This window comes from Cynocephalus volans, chromosome 2 (genome assembly GCF_027409185.1).
Source record: "Cynocephalus volans isolate mCynVol1 chromosome 2, mCynVol1.pri, whole genome shotgun sequence".
Lineage (NCBI taxonomy): Eukaryota > Metazoa > Chordata > Mammalia > Dermoptera > Cynocephalidae > Cynocephalus > Cynocephalus volans.
In genome coordinates, this window is record NC_084461.1 from 122,709,607 (window position 1) to 122,730,017 (window position 20,411).

Consider the following 20,411-nt stretch of genomic DNA (forward strand, 5'->3'; position numbering starts at 1 on the left):
GTTCAGTGATATGAACATACCACTGGTTGGACAGTCAGTTCAAGACAGGAGTTCCAGAAAAGGTTTTGAGGAAAAACAGTATCACAAGGATAAGGTTATGATGATAACAGCAGCTACCATTTATTAAGGCCTAACCATATGCCAGGCACTGAGTTAAAGTGCCTTCCATTGCCTCAATTCATCCGAGTCTCACATGTGAGGCACATACTATTATTCCTATTTTACAGAGGAGGACAGATATGGATCCTGTTCAAAACCATACTGCTCTGAAAAGCAGAACAGAGATTTAAGCCCAGGCCTGCCTGGCTCCAAAGCCTATGCATGAATTCTGACTCACTTTTGTGCTTCTTTCTTGTCACCATGGATACTGAGGGAATGAAGCTGGAGCAATGAAATCACCTTAGCATATCTACCAGCACATCCCTCTTCCCAAGCAAACACTTCCATGTGCCAGGTGAGAAACCACAGTCCCTGAGATAGGATGAGCAAAACTAGCCTCTTTCGGCCCAGGCAGTGTCCTGAACAGCAGAGAGAGACCAAGAGGTGAGAGAGGCAGGACAGCCCTTGTTCAACTCTGAAGTAAACCCCATGCTCTGCTGCCCTCTCAGCTGGCTTCTCAGGGCTCCCTTCCATGCTGGATCACAAGCACTCTCTTCTCCCTACCACCATCACTCCAAATACCAATTTCCTCTCAAACTGACTGGCAAGAAATCCCAGCTAAGGTGTTAGCTGACAACAGCTTACCATGTCACACTTTCTTGTGCTTGTATCTGAATAAGAGATTCTTAAAAACCAAAGCCTTCAAGATCCAAGGGAATTAATGAATCTCTAATGGTGGGTTGACACACACTGTGACAGAGACAGACTGCCAGGGCAACATTTTGGGACAGGAGCCTCAAATTAAACCACAGAAGCAGCATCCCCATACTAAAAATAACAGCTGACATTTATTGCTTTATCACATTTAATCTACACTAAAACCTTAAGAGGGAGCTACCAATCTTGTTTTATAGATGAGGGAAACAAAGCTCAGAAATGGTCAAACTGCCAAATAAGGTGGCAAAAGGGAGCTTATAAAGGGCCTGTACTCCTTCCATTGGGCTCCACTACCTCCCTCATTGCTTACCACCTTCTTGAAGGCCAGCACCACACAACCATAGCCCTTAACATCTATGTTCCTTCTAAGATGTGGAATTCCAGGGAAGTACCACAGCAGGAGCCAGGGAAGAAGGCTGGCTCCAGATCATACTCTGCTACACACAGCAAACCTTTCCTGGGTGGCCAGTAATCTACACAAACGCCTTTGGGGGGCATAATTCCAAGTAATCAAAAGCACTTACCTAGATTTCAGGCTCTGAAAAGAGGATCATAACCATCCCCATCCCATTTTTACTGTTGTGAAGGTGGCTGGCTGTATAATTTGGATTTAAAATGCCATCAGGGCAGCAATTTTTATGGTATGAGAGAAAAGATGCTTCGACTCCTACTTGTGCTTAGCACATGATGAAAGATTATGACAAATGGATACAGCTTAGAAACAGACATAAGGAAAAAAGCAACTTCTGTTGATTAAAGTCAGTATTAACATTTTTCTGAGACTAGACTCAATAGAGCTAATATAAATGGGCCAAATAATTATGGCTCTGAAAACTCATCTATTTGGTTCGACTATTATCCAAAAGGGACTTACTAACACACAATCCATAAGTAAATTCATGAGCATGCTTTTGTTAATTGTGCATCTGCTAAAGCTCACAATGGGGAGCCTAGGAATCCTCTGGAGCTGCAAGTTGAAGGGGGGACACAGCCCTGATCCCTCAAGACTCTTGGGTTCTTTTCTGGGCCATTCTACCACCAAGCCACACCAGAGACAGTCCCATCCTCATGGGCCCCTAGGATTCCATTCTCACTGTCCTTGAAGAAGAGGCAAAAAAATCAGCACTAACAGGATCTTAGAGAACATTAAAAGCTCAAAAGGATTCGTGACTCCTAACTGTATGTTCTCTCCTGCTCCACAAAGTAGGGAGAAAGGCAGAGAGAAAACAAATGACTTCAGAGAGAAGGTGGAAGCTTGCCATAAGCCAGAGGTGAAACTCAGCTGAGCTGGATTGCTATTAAATTCATCACATTTGTCATTTGCACTTCAAGGATCTCCCGCTCCAAAGCCTCTAGCGCTTTACCCAACATTTAGTGGGAGCCCCAGGGGTTGGGAAAGGTGGCCAGGGAGGGTAAAACTGTCGAGAGCTGACAGCTGACAGGGCTTCTCAAGGGAGAGTAAAGATAGGGCATTGGGAGCTGGTCAAAGGCCGGCCATTGCTGGGACAGGCCAATGAAACAGCCCCAGGAGCCTTAGTGTGCTGCAGCCAGGCCAAGCTCAGGGCCTTCACATGCATTCTCCTCCTGCCTATAGCAATGACAGAAGCCCTGAGCACTGAGGTCAAGGTTAATGAAGAGAGGCCTGGAAAGAACAGGGAGAAAATGACAGAGGGAAGAAGGATACAGAGATACAGACAGACTGAGAAAGCACAAGGAAGAGAAGAATAGAGGAAGAAGCAGAGTCATACTGGGGACTGGTGCTCACCACACAGGCACTCAGCTCTGCCACAAACTGGCTGTGTGATTTTGGCCAAGTTACTTAATGTCTCTAAGCCTTAAACTCCTCTTTCTCAAAATAAGGATAATAATTGTAGTTGACTACTTCATAGGGTTGTTGGGGGGATTAAATGAGAATACAGTGCTTGGTACATGAAAGCTTATTAATATTATTACTACTACTATTATATCATCATCATCACCTTTTCCCCAAAGGGAAACTGTGATATCAGTTTTAAACTGAGGCCAGGGGACTCAGGAATGGGGAGAAAAAAGAACACATATTTCATGACCCAGTGATAGCCACATTCCCATAAGAAAGAAAAATAAAAGCCTACCCCACTTCCACAGCAGCCCTATGACAGGGAGGCTTTCTCAGACCTCATAAGGGATTCCTCCTATTTGCAATAACACACTTACTGGGTTCTCACGACTGAGGCAGAAGGTGAAGCAGGAGGCCATCAGTAGCAGCATGCCCAAAGGAGCCATCCTAGACGGAGGCAGGCTCTGGGGACCTGAGGGTGCAAGCACAGAAAACAGAAGGTCAGCAGAACGCTGGTGCCTAGTCCCCTAGCACTGTGATTCCCATGATGTCATTTATCCATCAGATGTCAGAGATTTCCTACATAGAAGTATTAAGGGTTTTCTATCACTTCTAGATAAATCTGAAGCCCCCAACTCCCATAACAAGTCCAGCCAACCAAGGGAAGACACACCCTGGTTGGACCTGTACAGTCTACCAGGACTCTTGGGTGAACTGTAACAACCCTGATCCCTTCCTTCATCATTAATAACTTGTTATCAGGTTGTAGAGGGTGCTATTGGCTATGGTGGGGAGAGAGGGAAACTAACCAACTGATCCACATGTGAACAGACATGGGGCCAAATCCACATAAGCCTATACAACCATCTACTTCTAAACCATACCCATTATCATACCTGAAGACAGATGGCATCAGCATCCCCTAAACCAGCAAAGTTCAATATCCCCAAGCCACAAAGCTTTTCACATCATCTTCCAAATGGCCAAACAACAAAGTGCAGGCCCTAGCAATTGTTAAAATTAAAAGGATAGAAGGATAGAAGGACATCCTGTGTTCATGGATTGGAAACTTAATATTGTTAAGATGACAATACTACTCAAAGCAGTATACAGATTCAATGCAATTTCAATCAGAATCCCAATGGCCTTTTCTGCAGAAATGGAGAATTCATATGGAATTTCAAGGGACCCAGAACAGCCAAAACAACCTTACAAAACAAGAAAGTTGGAAGACTCATACTTCCCGATTTCAAAACGTACTGCGAAACTACAGTAATCAAAAATGTGATACTGGCGTAAGGACAGACATATAGACCAATGGAATAAAATTGAGAGTCCATAAATAATCACATACATGGTCAATTAATTTTCAACAAACGGTGCTGGGACAACTAGATACCCACATACAAAAGAATGAAGTCAGATTCTTAACTTACACCATATACAAAAATTAACTCAAAATGGATCAAAGACCTAAATTTAAGAGCTAAAAACACAAATCTCTTGGAAGAAAATATAGGGGTAATCTTCATGACCTTGAATTTGGCAATGGTTTCTTAAATGTGACACCAAAAGTGTTGGCTTAAATGTGGATTAACTGGAATTCTTGTACACTGCTGATGGGAATGTAAAGCAGTGCAGCCACTCTTGAACCCAGTTTGGTGGCTCCTTAAAAAGCTAAATATAGAATTACCATATGTCCCAGCAATTCCACTTGTAGCCATATACCCCAAAAAATTGAAAACAAGGACTCAAACAGATATTTATACAACCAATGTTCACTGAAGCATTACTCACAATATCCAAAAGGTGGAAACAACCCAAGTGTCCATCAAAATATGGATAAAGAAAATGTGGTATATACATACAATGGAATATTATTCAGCCATAAAAGTAAAGAAATTCTGATACATGCTACAGAATATGAATAAACCTTGAATACATTATGCCAAGTGAAACAAGCCAAACACAACAGGACAAATATTACACAATTCCATTTACATGAAATATCTAAAACAGGCAAATTTATAGAAACAGAAAGTAGAATAGAGGTTACCAGGGGCTGGGGGAAATGGTAAATGGGGAGTTATTGTTTAGTAGGTACAGAGTTTCTGGTTGGAGTAGTGAAAAAATTTTGGTCAGTAAACTAGAATGGAAGTCAAGAAAACAATCCAAATTGGCAAATGATCCAGGAAAGAATGTCGGAAAGAAAAATAAAACAGGCAAAAAACAAAACAAAAACCTTAGAAAAATTGAGAATGTGTCAGTATTAGCCCAGCGTCTTATAAAAGGTTTTTGTGTTTCTCCCTCAGCCCCAATACACCTCATTACACAATTTACTCAATACAGGCTTAAGGGAATTAACTACAGGGGAGCATCTCTGGAGAGTGTGGTATTTACCTTTTCTCTCTCCTACTCCTACCACACTCCTCTCTACTCCATCTCAAGAAATTGGTTCTGTGGCATGACTGCAGTGGGACCCAAAGCCCTATCTGAACCCACTCTCATAAGTTATACTGCTCTGCCCAGCCTACATCTTCTCGTGGGCAGACAGAAACTTTCCCCTCTGCCCAGTCCACATCTTCTCATAGGCAGACAGAAACTTTCCCTAAGGACATCTGCAGCCATGAAGGAAAACAGCCCTGCTGGACTGGCACTGTGCTAAAAAAGCACAGCCAAATGGAAAAGCAAAGGCTTGGGCACTAAAAATAGCTGCAATACTCACCCAGCAGCAAATGCCTTTGCTTTCTGCCAGTCCCCCAACCACCCTCCACTCTGCTTTTTGTCAACAAAATGGATGGGCTGAGTGCCATGCGAGCTTCCCCCAGCAACCTGGCTCCCTGGGGCACCAATCACACTGAAAGACAGGAATGAGTTCACAGCATCACACTAGATTCTTGACAGGTAGCTGGCCATGCCTGAGTGTGAGAGGGAAAAGGGCCAGGCTGGGTGAGGATGAGCAAGGGGAAGGGATTACTACATCAGCAGGGAGAAGGCGAGGGAAGCCCAGAGAGATGGGTTTCAAGAGGGCACAACCCTACAGCTTCCTATAATGCCATATACGTTTCTTAACCCTGCAGCCTTGGCTATGGGGGAAAAAAAGGATAAAGAATGGAAGTGAGAGGCTCACGGCATCATCGGAACGACATATAATATGAAAAAACAAAGATTAACCCCAAGCCACAGGTTTCCCTTTGCTTACATGCAGGTACACACACACAGAGGCAGATGCTACCTTCTTACAGCCAGGGATAAAAACTGAAACTGGTGCTGAGGAAAAAGATGAGGAAGAAAAGATAAATGAGAAGGAAGAAGTCAAGGGCAAAGAAGACAAATGAGCAGGAGGCCCAGAGGGACTGAGGAAGAAGAGGTCAGGGGCAGCTAATGCACAAACAGCAGCTTTACTATCTCCTGGAGCAGGGAGTGGAGCGGAGGGCAAGAGAAATGGCAGCTCCCACAGGGCTCCCAGTCGCCTCCGTCTCCTGCACACACACTAACACCATTAGAAACATTTTCTGCCAATACTAAGAATGAGGGATCCATTTGCAAGTGGATCCTTCACCTCCCCCCAATATTCCCACATGGACTGCACACCTGACCTATTTATTGCCTCCATATATTTTTCAATGAAACAGGGGAGAAAGGGAGACAGAGACAGAGAAAGGACTGAGGAGAGACCTAGGTGAGGTAAAGCTGAAAGAAAGGTGTTAAACATTTTCCCAGGCTTTGCAGGGGCACCCAGAGAGCAAGTGCAAATTCTAGCAAACAGGCATGGGTAAGGTCCTTTTCAGGCCTGCAGCCATGTCATCTGGTCTTGCTGCTTATTCAAGAAGTAGCAGGTGGAGCCAGAAGCTCAGGGCCCGCCCAGGGACCTGGGGTATGGAGCCAAACACCAGATCCTCCGCCCACAACCACGCACACCACCAGTGCCAAGGAGCATGCCAAAAACATCACCTCCATGTGGGTGGCCCACCACAGCCACCACAGTAACCACAGCTGCTACAAAAGTGGCTAGACATCACAACCACCACGCAGATGGTCCACCAGCCACTGGAGTGCATTGACACAAGGAGAGTCACCAGCAGAGACCAAAGAAAAGAATAGGATGTCTCTCTCACAAAGTCCATGCCAGAGTAACAGAAGAAGCATCTGCTCTATGATAATATTGGGGGACCTGAACATACCTTTCAGCATTGAGCAGATCATCTAGGCAACAAATCAACAGAATAACCATTAGTGTTTCAGAGGGAGAGAAGAAATCTAGGGTTATCAGTGGTGGGAAGAGGGAGGAAGAAGGGGAGGATAGGGAGAGACTGGACAGGGGCATAAAGAATAAGTACAATTTGTAACAATATATATATACTAGTAATATTGATTTGATCAACACATGTCAGCATTGAATCCCAAAAATATGTAAGGGAAAGGGGAAGCAGCATACAGCTATGTTCTACCAGGATGGCTCACTAGCCCAAGCAGGGACCTAGGCAGCAGCAGCAACAAAAGAAAAACCTCAGTCCCTGACATATGTAAAGCCAAAGTCATGGCATCCCACTGAGGCACAGTTTGGCACTGAGGATAGTGCACTCTCACTTGCCACCCACAAACCCTGGGTTCACCTGATCACCAGTCCCTGCACAACAAACCTTCCCATCATCCTTGGCTGTCAATGGAGGACAGACTTACATGTTTACATTTATAGGCTTCTTCCAACTTAAAATACCATCATTCAGCCCAGGAAAGGGGAAACTATTTCAATGTTCTACCAGTAACTCTTTCCTTAAGTATCCTTGGGCTTTGGGGCAAAAGAGATAATAAGGCACTTGAGATGCCCATTTTTCTATCAAAACTGGCCATTTGTAGGCTGTACCTCTACTTAAATAGCAGTTGGATGCTCTTAGCAATCTGTATTGCCAGCTTACTGCAGCCCAGAGCAGATGCCTGGGGAGCAGGTAGGAGGAGGCAATCTAGCCCCCACCTCCCTTGGTGCTTCATGTCCTCCACTCAATTCAGACAAGACTGGGGGAGAGGATTGGGTCCTATGTAAACAGGATATCCTTTCATAACTTTGTCTTCTCTACATAAGAATAAAATGAGGATGGCAAGAAGCCCACAAAGGGAGGGGGAGTGGGACTGCTGGGTCTCTGGCAACTTCTTCTTCTTTTTTTTTTTTTTTGTCTTTTGTGACCAGCCGCACCGCGGGCGCACCGGCCATCCTTATATAGGATCCGAACCCGCGGCGGTGGGAGCCCTGCTGCACTCCCAGCGTCGCACTCTCCCAAGTGCGCCACGGGGTCGGCCCTCTGGCAACTTCTGACATGGCTGGCAGACCCCATAGAAAGTGGCTACTCTTGAGTCTCAGCACCAGAGCACAAGCAGAACTGGAAAAGGTCCTAAGTGATCTAGGCAAGCAGAACCATCTCAGCAGCCTGCCTTGGAGCCTTAAGAGGACCCTCCTATAAAATGTTCATGTTCTTCACCTACAGTATATATCCATGTATTTGTTTTCCCAAATCTTCTGGAACAAGTGAAAGAGCAAGAATTACTACTTCTATTTTATGAGGAAAAAACTGAAGCAAACAGACAAAAACATTTGTAGGAAGTACAGCACATGGATTCAGAGTCAGACAGACCTAAGTTCAATTCTTTTTTTTTTTTTTTTTTTTTTTTTTTAAAGATGACTGGTACGGTGATCTTAACCCTTGACTTGGTGTTGTTAGCACCACGCTCACCCAGTGAGCTAACCGGCCATCCCTATATAGGGATCCGAACCCATGGCCTTGGTGTTATCAGCACCACACTCTCCCAAGTGAGCCACGGGCCGGCCCTCTAAGTTCAATTCTTGGCTCTGCCAATTCCCAGCTATGTGATCCTGGACATAACTTCACTAAGCCTCAGTTTTTTCACCTGTAAAAAGGGTATAATATGAGTTCCTACTTCAAAGGGTAGTAGGGAGGATTAAATAAAGCAATGCATGGAAAGTGCCTGGTACAACACCTGACACCAAATTATCGCTCCATTATTGGAGCAAGGATGATGACTGTTACCCCTGGCCCCACAGCCAGTCATGGCCAGGTCAGCCAGACACCCTGGAACTCCTCTCCAGACCAGAGCTCCTCCAGCAAGATCCACACACTCTTCAACAGACCCATGCCTCAAATTAGAACCAAAGCTTTTTGTTAGGTAGCTACTCCCAGGAGGTGAAGAAAATAGATGTTAAGAGCCTGCCCGTGGCTCACTTGGGAGAGTGTGGTGCCGATAACACCAAGGCCATGGGTTCGGATCCCTATATATGGATGGCCGGTTAGCTCACTTGGGAGAGAGTGGTGCTGACGACACCAAGTCAAAGGTTAAGATCCCCTTACCAGTAATCTTTTTTTTTTTTTTTTTTTTAAAAAAAAGAAAGAAAATAGATGTTAAAGGAGGATGCCCAAGGCTGAAAATAGAAAGACCCCAGTCAATTTTCTGCTGAGCCTTAAGGCAGACCCAGCCAACTCAATGCTTCTCCCAGCATACTGGTATCCAGAGAGCCAGGCCACCAGAATGCAAAACTGCCAACTGCAGGAACAGCTGCAAGACAATCCCTGCTTGGGCCGGCCCGTGGCTCACTCGGGAGAGTGTGGTGCTGATAACACCAAGGCCACGGGTTCGGATCCCATATAGGGATGGCTGGTTCGCTCACTGGGTGAGCACGGTGCTGACAACACCAAGTCAAGGGTTAAGATCCCCTTACCAGCCATCTTTTTAAAAAAAAAAAAAAAAAAGACAATCCCTGCTTTACAAACTGACGGTTAGAGCACGAGCTCTTCCCACAGACACACAAATTCATTACTATTTATGGGCTGCACAAACTCATATACACATACACAGTCACTCACCTCTATACAAACAGAAGCTCACCACCTAATTTAAGCAGACAAATATGAAGCTAAAGAAACAATGCAAAGAGGACATTGAAAGGACAGCCCTGACAAGGGAGAATAATGTGCAAAGGCTTAAGAAAAGAAATGGAATTTTAAAGAACGATCTGAACGACAAGAGAAACAAGTTTGGAGTAGTCAGGCAAACAGGCTCTTTCCCCTTAAGACACAAACTAAACAGAAAGTCAAGAGGTAGATGGCCATTAAATGAAAAGAGCCTTTAAACAGCAAGAGAAATGTGGATTCTAACTACAGACCACTCCCTAACTGGTTAGGAGACTGGACTTTGAACATCCCTGAGCTATTGGCCATTTGTACAATGGTGACAACATCTGCCCTAAGTATGGAAGTCATGCCTAGGGCCAAGCAAACAGGGACTGCTCTCAACAAACCCAAGGCACCCAAGAAAGAAAGTGATTAGAAGAGGGTGTTCGAGGGTAGTAGGTTCACAATGAACCCAAGCCTCTGCCTAACCAGAGAACTATAAAGCCACTCTTGCAGCTTACAAGGGAGAGCCCAAGAGAGGCCTTTGCAGTAGCAGTTCAGGGACAGGTACCGGCCCTGCTGGAGAGCACAGGGAGCCATAAAAGGCTCCATGGGTCCAGCTGGGACTGGAGCCCTAGAAGGAAAGCAGCATGGGATGGGATGAAACAGGAAGAGCAGTGAAGGGGCATTCCTGACCCTTGCTCAATACTCCGTACTCTGAGACATGGGGGAACATGATTTACCCTGCCTCCATCCAGGTAGGGAAGAGTATAGATTCTTTAAGAAGATAGCTAAGCAAATTAGCCAAAAACTGTAATCTCAGATACTAAAGATAGTGGCTCCATCTAAAAGAAATCAAGTGACAAGCAGCATGACTGAATAAAAGGAAGCCCAGCCTGGCTCTCTCCATAACTACCCTACTTAGCTACAGCCTTCAAAGAATCTGAATGCTAGAAGGGAGCTTAAGGCTCAATCTTCATTTGGACTACTGAAGACTCAGAAGACAGAGCAGGCACTCAATATCTTTACATAGAATAATCAGAGTTCAATACCATTAGGCATAGAGCTTGTCAGTGGATCCAGGAAGGATCCTGTTGAACACAAAGAGGTAGAAAGGGTTGGGGTAGGGCTAGAGTTCTGGTGCTATCAGCACAGAGGTAATAACTGAAGCAGTAAGAGTAGAGTCACTGCCTTAGCGAGAAAACTTAGAAAAGTATAGAGGGCCAAGAATAGTTTTCAACTCCTGGCTGTAGGTTAGGAAAAGAAAGGTAGCAAGCAAGGAAACCAGAGGAGCAGCAACAAGATTATGGCAGAATTATACAAGTCAAGAGAGGAGAGAATCATGAGAAAATCAAGTGTGGGCAACAATGTTAAGATATAAGTCAGAATGCCGTGGAGAAAATCCATTGGACACTGGCGAAGGGACTGCCTATTCAGCAAATGGTGCTGGGATAACTGGATATCCATATGCAGGAGAATGAAACTAGATCCATACCTCTCGCTGTAAACTAAAATCAACTCAAAATGGATTAAGGATTTAAATATACAGCCTGAAGCAATAAAACTTCTTAAAGAAAACATAGGAGAAACACTTCAGGAAATAGGACTGGGCACAGACTTCATGAGTACGACCCCAAAAGCACGGGCAACCAAAGGAAAAATAAACAAATGGGATTATATCAAACTAAAAAGCTTCTGCACAGCAAAAGAAACAATTAAAAGAGTTAAAAGACAACCAACAGAGTGGGAGAAAATATTTGCAAAATATATATCTGACAAAGGATTAATATCCAGAATATATAAGGAACTCAAACAACTGTACAAGAAGAAAACAAGCAACCCAATTAAAAAATGGGCAAAAGAGCTAAATAGGCATTTCTCTAAGGAAGATATCCAAATGGCCAACAGACATATGAAAAAATGCTCAACATCACTCAGCATCCGGGAAATGCAAATCAAAACCACATTGAGATACCATCTAACTCCAGTTAGGATGGCTAAAATCCAAAAGACTGTGAACGATAAATGCTGGCGAGGCTGCAGAGAAAAAGGAACTCTCATACATTGTTGGTGGGACTGCAAAATGGTGCAGCCTCTATGGAAAATGGAGGTTCCTCAAACAATTGCAGATAGATCTACCATACGACCCAGCTATCCCACTGTTGGGAATATACCCAGAGGAATGGAAATCATCAAGTCGAAGGTATACCTGTTTCCCAATGTTCATCGCAGCCCTCTTTACAATAGCCAAGAGTTGGAACCAGCCCAAATGTCCATCATCAGATGAGTGGATACGGAAAATGTGGTACATCTACACAATGGAATACTACTCAGCTATAAAAACGAATGAAATACTGCCATTTGCAACAACATGGATGGACCTTGAGAGAATTATATTAAGTGAAACAAGTCAGGCACAGAAAGAGAAATACCACATGTTCTCACTTATTGGTGGGAGCTAAAAATTAATATATAAATTCACACACACACACACACACACACACACACAAAAAAAAAAAAAAAAAAAAAAACGGGGGGGGGAAGAAGATATAACAACCACAATTATTTGAAGTTGATACGACAAGCAAACAGAAAGGACATTGTTGGGGGGAGGGGGGGAGGGAGAAGGGGGGGAGGGAGAAGGGTGGGAGGGAGAAGGGAGGGAGGTTTTGGTGATGGGGAGCAATAATCAGCCACAATGTATATCGACAAAATAAAATTAAAAAAAAAAAAAGAAAATCCATTGGATTTGGCAGTGAGGCAATCAGAGGGCCCTTCAAAAGAGGGTTCATATGTAAAGACATAGAGTCACAAAGGTAGGACACTCTGAAAGGTTGAATGGGTCCACTGAAGTTTGGAGATTTGGGGCTACTTTTCTTTTTTCTTTTTTTTTTTTTTTCCAACACACTGCCAGAACCTTAATGATAACAGAGAAAAGCAATCATTCTAGTGGTATTATAGAGGGATTCTCCAATGCCATACAACAGGTTTCCTATGATGGTGTACAGCTACTCCCCAACACACATGTCTTTGGGACAGTGATGGGCACTGTCACATCAGCAGAGGCAGCAGGCAGGAAGGCAAATTCTCCAAGAAGAAACTCCCATCAGACACAATTCTACCTTCTCTGAGCTCACAGCCATGCCTCAGAAAGCTCAGTAGCTTTAGTCTTTATACATTGTACAGCTAGAATAATCATAACTGTAGCAATTAGCATGGAGGAGAGAGAGAAATACTCCAGTGACACCCCTTCTCCCAGTATTCAAATGCAATACTTGACATCCCAGGGGAAAATTAATTCTGCAAAATAATAATTATAGTCAACATTTACAGAGCATTTTCTATGTGCTAGTCTAAGTACTAAGCTCATTTACTCTTCACAACAACCCTCTGAGGTGGTTTTAATACGCTGCTCATTTTACCCATGAGGGAACCAAAACTCAGAGAGGTTAAGTAACCTGCCAGAGTTCACAAAGCCAGAGAGCAATGGAGTCAGGATTCGAAGCCAAGCTCTTTCCACAGACTATGCTGTCTTTCCAGTTGTCTGTGAAATCAGCCACAGAAACTAGACTCTTTTTATTTGTTCTGCAAAGAAGAAGGGACATTTTGTGTCAAGACAGTTTTTTATTTGTTTTTTGGCAACTGGCCAGTATAGGGATCAAACCGTGGACCTGGTGTTATCAGCATTGCACTTTAACCAACTGAGCTAACTGAGCCCTAGGATAAAAATTTTTTAATGATCCTACTGGGGCCCTCTTGTGGAGAGACCCACCTCTACCATATCCAAGTTTCTGTACAACACACACATACACGCACACACACACACACACATGCACACACACACATACTTGATTACTGAGTGTCCTTGGCACAGCCCAGCCCACTGCAGAGGCACAGACATTCAGGAGGAAGAAAGCCCTTGACTCAGATTGCAGCCAGGTCACTGGCTCCCTGTGTGGCTGCACCTCTTAACCTCCCATCATTCAGGCTTCCCAGCTGTACAAGAAGCTAAAGCATCCCTACCCCCCCTCACAGAGCCCAGTGCTAAGCACTCTCCTCACATATATCCAACTTTCTGGCAATAACAGAAGGGAGGGGAAACCTATATGAAGAAAAGTGGGCCAAGATGATAACTAAGCTCACTTCCAACTAGTCTGTGAGCCTGACACCCCACCCCCATTCAGGAAATACATAAAACAGGATTATTTCTACATGGCAGACAAAGAAAATGGAGCCCAGAAAGGTGAATGGAACTTGACTAAGCACACCAGCAAGTGACCAGGTGAATGATGAGAGTAATAACTGAGAACCTAGTCAGTGTACTTTCTTCTGGGCCCTAGCCTGTAAGCTACTACAGGGAGTGGACAAGGGGACCTACTCCTTATACTTGCTCCTTGACCCTGCCTGAGATCATGAGAGTGATAAGCCTGTGTCTGATAACAACAAAGGTTACCAGAAGCCCCACTCCATTCCACCTCCACTCCATTCCAGTGTAATGGAAAGAATGTGGCTCTGGGTTTCAACCCAGGTCTCCCCAACTAGCTGCGTGACTTTGGCCAAGATGCTTAACCTCTCCAAGTTTCAACTCCTTCATCTATAAAGGGACTTGATAGTAACTATTTTGTAGTATGGTTATCAGCATTCAATGAGATGACAGAGCATATAGCACAGTACCTGACACAAAGGCTCAAGAAGCTTGTGGCTCTCATTACTACTATTAGAGAAAATTCTGAGCAAAGGATAGGAGGGCAAAAGCAGTGAGGGCTTCACCCCCATATAGAATTGTCTTCCTTTCTGACACACAAGCCCCTCTTTGGACCCCAGCTTCCTTGAACCACGAGTCTGCCCACATACCTGGACTACACTCTGGATGGTTACAAACATATTTCCACTGAAACCTTTAAATCATGCTGGCTGGCTCTTCATCAGCACTAGTTGACTGAGAGCAGTCACTTCAGAGCCCAGCTTCCTGATGACTCAGGACTATTTCCAAATACCTGCTGCTAATGCTGCACTCCTATGTCTAATGGGGAGTTAGGGAGGGCAGGAGCAGCCAGGGCAAATGCAACAGATCTAAACTGCTGTGACCACTCTAGACAGAGGTAGATGGCATCCAAAGAGTAAGGACCCCAGGGCTTCCTTCTTCCCTCCCCTTTTAAAATAATAACCTGACAGTAGGAACGATGGGCTTTAATCTGTTCCCAAAGAACACCAGAGAATTTCACACACTCATACACATACCACAGTCTGGGTATGGGGAGGAATCAGAGTTCATCTTTCCTCTCCTCTGCTGTGTCTAAGCTTGCAGAGAATATCAGGGCCTCTTAGCTGGGCTAAAAATAGGGAGGAAGATATGATTTCCAGTCCATAGCTCCAAACAGCCTATCTGCAAACCAGTGAGCAAATCAACAACCCTTATTCTGTGCAACTTTGAATTACTGTTGACCCTTGAATAACACATCCACTTATACGCAGATTTTTTCAATAAGTATATGTACAGTATGTAAATAATTATATACTAAATAACAATTATATAATAAATAACTTTTCTCTAGCTAACTTTATTGTAAGAATAGAGTGTATAATACATATAATATACAAAATAGGTGTTGATCAATTGTTTATGTCATCAGTAAGGCTTCCAGTCAACAGTACGCTATTTGGGTTTTTTTTTGTTTTGGTGGTTGGCTGGTACAGAGATCCAAACTCTTGACCCTGGTGTTATAACACTGCACTTTAACCAAATGAGCTAACCAGCCAGGCCCTACAGTAGGCTATCAGTAGTTAAGTTTTTGAGGGGAGTCAAAAGTTATAGACAGATCTTCCACTGCGGGGGGTAGGGGAGTTGGCACCCCTAACCCCCATGTTGTTCAAGGGTCAACAGTATAAACATTCAGCATTCATACTGTAGAAATACATACCGCACAAAGATATTTTAGTATTAGCTTTAGTTCCCTGAGCACACTGGGTATCACGCTATGGAAGAAAAGAGACAGAAGATATCGTCACTGCCCTCAGGTGGTTGACGTCCTGTTGACAATCAGTGGATAACATGGCTTTCCATGTCTGAGTCTCAGACAGTGCTGTACAATTATTTAAAAGAAAGTCCCCTTAAGGAATATGCCATGAGGGCTGGCCCGTGGCTCACTTGGGAGAGTGTGGTGCTGATAACACCAAGGCCACAGGTTCAGATCCCTATATAGGGATGGCCGGTTAACTCACTTCGGAGAGTGTGGTGCTGACAACACCAAGTTAAGAGTTAAGATCTCCTTACGGGTCATCTTTTAAAAAAAGAAGAAAAAAAAAAAAGGGAATATGCCATGAGAAAATAGATACTGATCCAGGCAATCCGAGACACAAATTACAACTCTGTAATGACATAGGCAACAATTAGGGTGCTCCTTAAACTAATTGAGAACCCAAAGAAAACAGCATTTACTTACAGAAAACACTTAGCTGCAATACAAGGATGGGTCACCAAGCAGAGAACTCACTACTACCATGTTGGCACTGACTATGTCTTCCAGGTAAGTCAGCAACTGAAACATTTTATATTTAACATGCCTGAGAGTCCAAGACTATTTATAATACCAGATCCTTAAAAACTTGAAAGGGAGATGAATTTCAAAATGTACACATTTAAAACATGTGGGCAGAAACACAAAAATCAGATGCCTCTCAACACAGCTCAGGAAGCCATAACTCATGCTTTCACAATCCCACCTAATGCCCAGAGTAAATCCAGAGCCTTCTCCAAGAGAAGGTGGGAGTATGGGTAGGTAGCCAAGAAACAAAGAAACCTAAACTCAGCACTCATCAGAACAATTAAGGAGCAGAGGATTTTAAATGCATTGTTTCTGACTCTAAATATGTCTACATTTATAACCAATTTGGGATCAGAAACCACATTTAGTTCTTCCGTGTCCATGTGCTAAATAAAAATATTAAGCAGAGTATTGCCTAGGAAACAGCAGTCCCCCCTGCTGTGGCAGCCCCATTTCAGAACCACCTCTGCCATGGTCCCAGAGCTCCTCATCCTGGGCTTTGCTGAGAGTCTAGTTCCAAGCAGAACTGCCACTGTCCTGCCAAGGTCTTGCTTGCATTTTAAAAAGCAGCAATAGGAACCAGAGCTAGGGATTGCACAACCTCTTCATCCTCTCCAGGGCTGTCTTAAGTGGTCAGTGAAGTTCTATTTCACAGGCCTATACCAGCTAGAATCCACCTGACTGGGAGCTCCACCAGGGTAGGGACAATTGTCTCTCTAAGACATTGCTGTACCCTCATTGCCCAGCACTGTGCCTGGCACTCAAAAAATACCTGTTGATTGAATAAAATCAACAATCTAAAAAAAGTCATTTGGAACAGCACAATGAAAAATGATGTTGCCACTTACATAGGTAAAAATATGGACTATGGTGATACATGAAAACAGGTACACAAATATTGTTGCATGGAAGCCACAGACCATAATAACACACATAAATGAATTACTACTTTGAAAAAAGGATGTGCTGCCACCTCTACAATCAGATGTGAACTCAGAATTGTGGTCAGCTGTGCTCAATGGAGTCTTTCATCTTGAAAGTTTAGATAAATGAGAAAACTCTTAAATATTATTTTCTACATAGAACCCATTCCCTTGTCAGCTGTTGTTCTAATCCCTTGGATAGCTCAGAAACCTTGTTCTTGTTCAGCAAGCCCAAGATAAGACTATCCATCCATAAGCCCAAGGAAACAGAGAACACACGGGAAAAAGCTATATATAGTCTTAAAGTTCAACTTTTCAACTTGACCCTGTTTGCCCGGGTAGCTTCCAGTGTGCATCATCCACGTGATTGGTTCCCTTGACACGTGGCCAAAACGGAGGTGTCAAGACAAAAAAGTATGGAAAAATTGACCTGGCGCAGCTTCAAGGCCAGAGCTCCAAATACGTACCCCAGGCCGAAAGCCCAGGGCCTACTGACCAGCAAAATACCTGTTAATAAGAAGAGTAGCAGTACACCAATCCTTCTCAAACTCTTCCAAAAATCAGAAGAGAAAGGACCACTTCCCAATTCATTCTATGACATCAGTATTACCCTGATACCAAAGCAAGACAAAGGCATTGCAAGGAAACTACAGACCAATATTCCTCATGAATATACATGCAAAAGTCCTGAACAAAACACTAGCAAACCACATTCAGCAGCATAGTAAGAGGATTATACAACATGATCAAGTGGTATTTATCCCAGGAATATAAGGATGGCTCAACATATGAAAAACAATCAATGTAATACACCACATTAAAAGAATAAAGGAAAAAAACCACATGATGATCTCAACTGATACAGAAAAAGCATGACAAAATATAATACCCTTTCATGATAAAAAAACACTCAATAAAACAGGGCTAGAAGAGAACATCCTCAACATAATAAAGGACATATATTTGTATGAAAAACCCACATCTAACATAATATCCAATGGTGAAAGACTGAAAGTGTTTCCCCTAGGAACACGAACAAGACAAGGATGCTCGCTTTCACCACTTCTACTCAACATAATACTGAAAGTTCTAGTCAGAGCAATAAGTTAAGAAAAAAATAAGAGGCATCCATACTGGAAAGGAGGAAGCAAGACCCTATTTGCAGATGACATAATCTTATATGTAGAAAACCCTAAAGAATCTACCAAAAAAACTCCACCAAAAACAGAGCTAATAAACAAATTCAGCAAAGTTGCAGGATATAAAATCAACACACAAAAATCACTTGTATATCTATGTACCAGCAATGAACAATCCAAAAAGGAAATTAAGAAAGCAATTCCAGGGCCGGGCCCGTGGCGCACTCAGGAGAGGGCGCACTCAGGAGAGTGCGGCGCTGGGAGCGCAGCGACGCTCCCGCCACGGGTTCGGATCCTATATAGGAACGGCCGGTGCACTCACGAAAAAGACAAAAAAAAAAAAAAAAATTAGAAAGCAATTCCATTTAAAATAGCATCAAAAAGAATAAAATACTTAGGAATAAATTTAACCAAGGACACAAAAGACTTGTACATTAAAACTACAAAATATTAGGGCTCACATGGGAGGGTGTGGTGCTGATAACACCAAGGCCACAGGTTTGGATCCCTATATAGGGATGGCCGGTTGGCTCACTTGGGAGAGCGTGATACTAACAACACCAAGTCAAGGGTTAAGATCCCCTTACCAGTCATCTTTTTTAAAAAGAAAGCTACAAAATATTGCTAAAGAAATTTTAAAAGATCTATATAAATGGAGAGACACTTTGGGTTCATGAATTGAAAGATTTAATATTGCTAAAATGACAATACTATCCAAACCAATATGCAGATTCAATGCAATCTCTATCAAAATCCCAGTGTCAGTTCTGGCAGAAATGGAAAAACCCATGCTAAAATTCATATAGACTTTCAAGGGACCCTGAATACCCGAAACAATCTTGAAGAAGAACAAAGTTGAAAGAAAAAAAAAAGAACAAAGTTGGAGAATTCACAAGTCCTGATTTCAAAATTTACCATAAAGCTAGAGTAATCAAAAGTGTGGTCTTGACATAAGGATAAGCATACAGACCAATGGAATAGAATTGAGAAACCATAAGTAAACTCTCACATATGTAGTCAACGTTTTTTTTTTTTTTTTTTTTGCAGTTGGCCAGTATGGGGATCTGAACCTTTGACCTTGGGGTTATAACACTGTGCTCAAACCAACTGAGCTAACTAGCCAGCCCTAATCAACTGATTTTTCAACAAGGGTGTCATTGACTAAAAATGGAACAAAGACCAAAATTTAAAATTTAAAATCTAAAATTATAAAATTTTTAGAAGAAAATACAAGAGCAAACCTTCATGACCTTGATTTGGCAATGGTTTCTTAAATATAACACCAAAATCACAGATGATAAAACATACATAAATTGGATTTCAATAAAATTAAAAATCTTTTTTACATCAAAGGGACACTATCAAGAGCATAAAAAGACAACCCACAGAATGGGAGAAAATATTTGCAAATCACAAATCTGATAAGGGTTTAATAACCAGAATATGGAAACAACTCCTACAACTCAACAACAAAAAGACAAACAACCTAATTTAAAAATGGGCAAAGGACTTAAACAGAAATTTCTCTAAAGATATACAAATGGATAGTAAGCACATAAAAAGATGTTCGATATCATTACTCATTAGGAAAATGCAAAATCAAAACCACTTCACACCTATTAGATATGGCTATAATCCTTTAGCAACTTTTTTTTTTTTGGGTGGCTTGCTGGTATGGGGATCCAAACCCCCAGCCTTGGTATTATAACACTGCACTCTAATCAACAGAGTTAACCGATGAGCCCCAGATATGGTTATATTTTTTTTTTTAAAAGAAAATGTAATTTTATTAATATTATTTTCTACATTTTAGGATGTTGTTGCAGAGCAGTTGGGAGGGAGGGGAAGAGGGGAAAGGGGAAGGAAATGGGATGGGAGGAGGAGGAAGGAGGAGGGGCAGGATTGAGGCCTGTGGCACCCCCCTCATTCCCACAGGGAAGACCAGGGGGTTTCCAGCAGCAGCTTGGTCATTGCCGGGCTGGATGCAGATGTCAAGGGGTGTGGCAAAAGCCCTCAACCCCCACCATCCCAGATTGGGAACTCAGGGCCCTTATTGCTGCGGCTTGGTGGTCATTGCTGGGCTGGTTGCACATGTCGGGGGTGTGTGGTCGAGGCCCTTGGCCCCCCATTACCCTGGCTCGGGAGAGCCTGGGGAGCTTTCTGCAGCGTCTCAGTGGTTGCCGCTGGGCTGGCTGCAGGTATCAGGGGAATATGGCCTAGGCCTTCAGCCCCGCACCACCCTAGCTTGGGAGAGCCCAGGCCGTTTC

The 20,411-nt window shown here is 43.2% G+C and overlaps 1 protein-coding gene across 7 annotated transcripts in view; it reads right to left on the minus strand.

Moving 5' to 3' along the window:
- SIL1 (SIL1 nucleotide exchange factor) overlaps positions 1–20,411 on the minus strand; it is a 242,533-nt gene that overhangs the window by 172,413 nt on the left and 49,709 nt on the right. For 4 of the 7 annotated variants that reach the window (XM_063087074.1, XM_063087071.1, XM_063087075.1 and 1 more), the window contains one exon: positions 3,013–3,107. In XM_063087074.1, the coding sequence (XP_062943144.1) occupies positions 3,013–3,081 (69 nt within the window). In that variant the 5' untranslated portion in view covers positions 3,082–3,107. Of the gene's footprint in view, positions 1–3,012; positions 3,108–5,035; positions 5,075–14,778; positions 14,828–20,411 lie in introns of those variants that run through there. The other 3 variants (XM_063087069.1, XM_063087068.1, XM_063087073.1) reach the window with 2 other exon arrangements.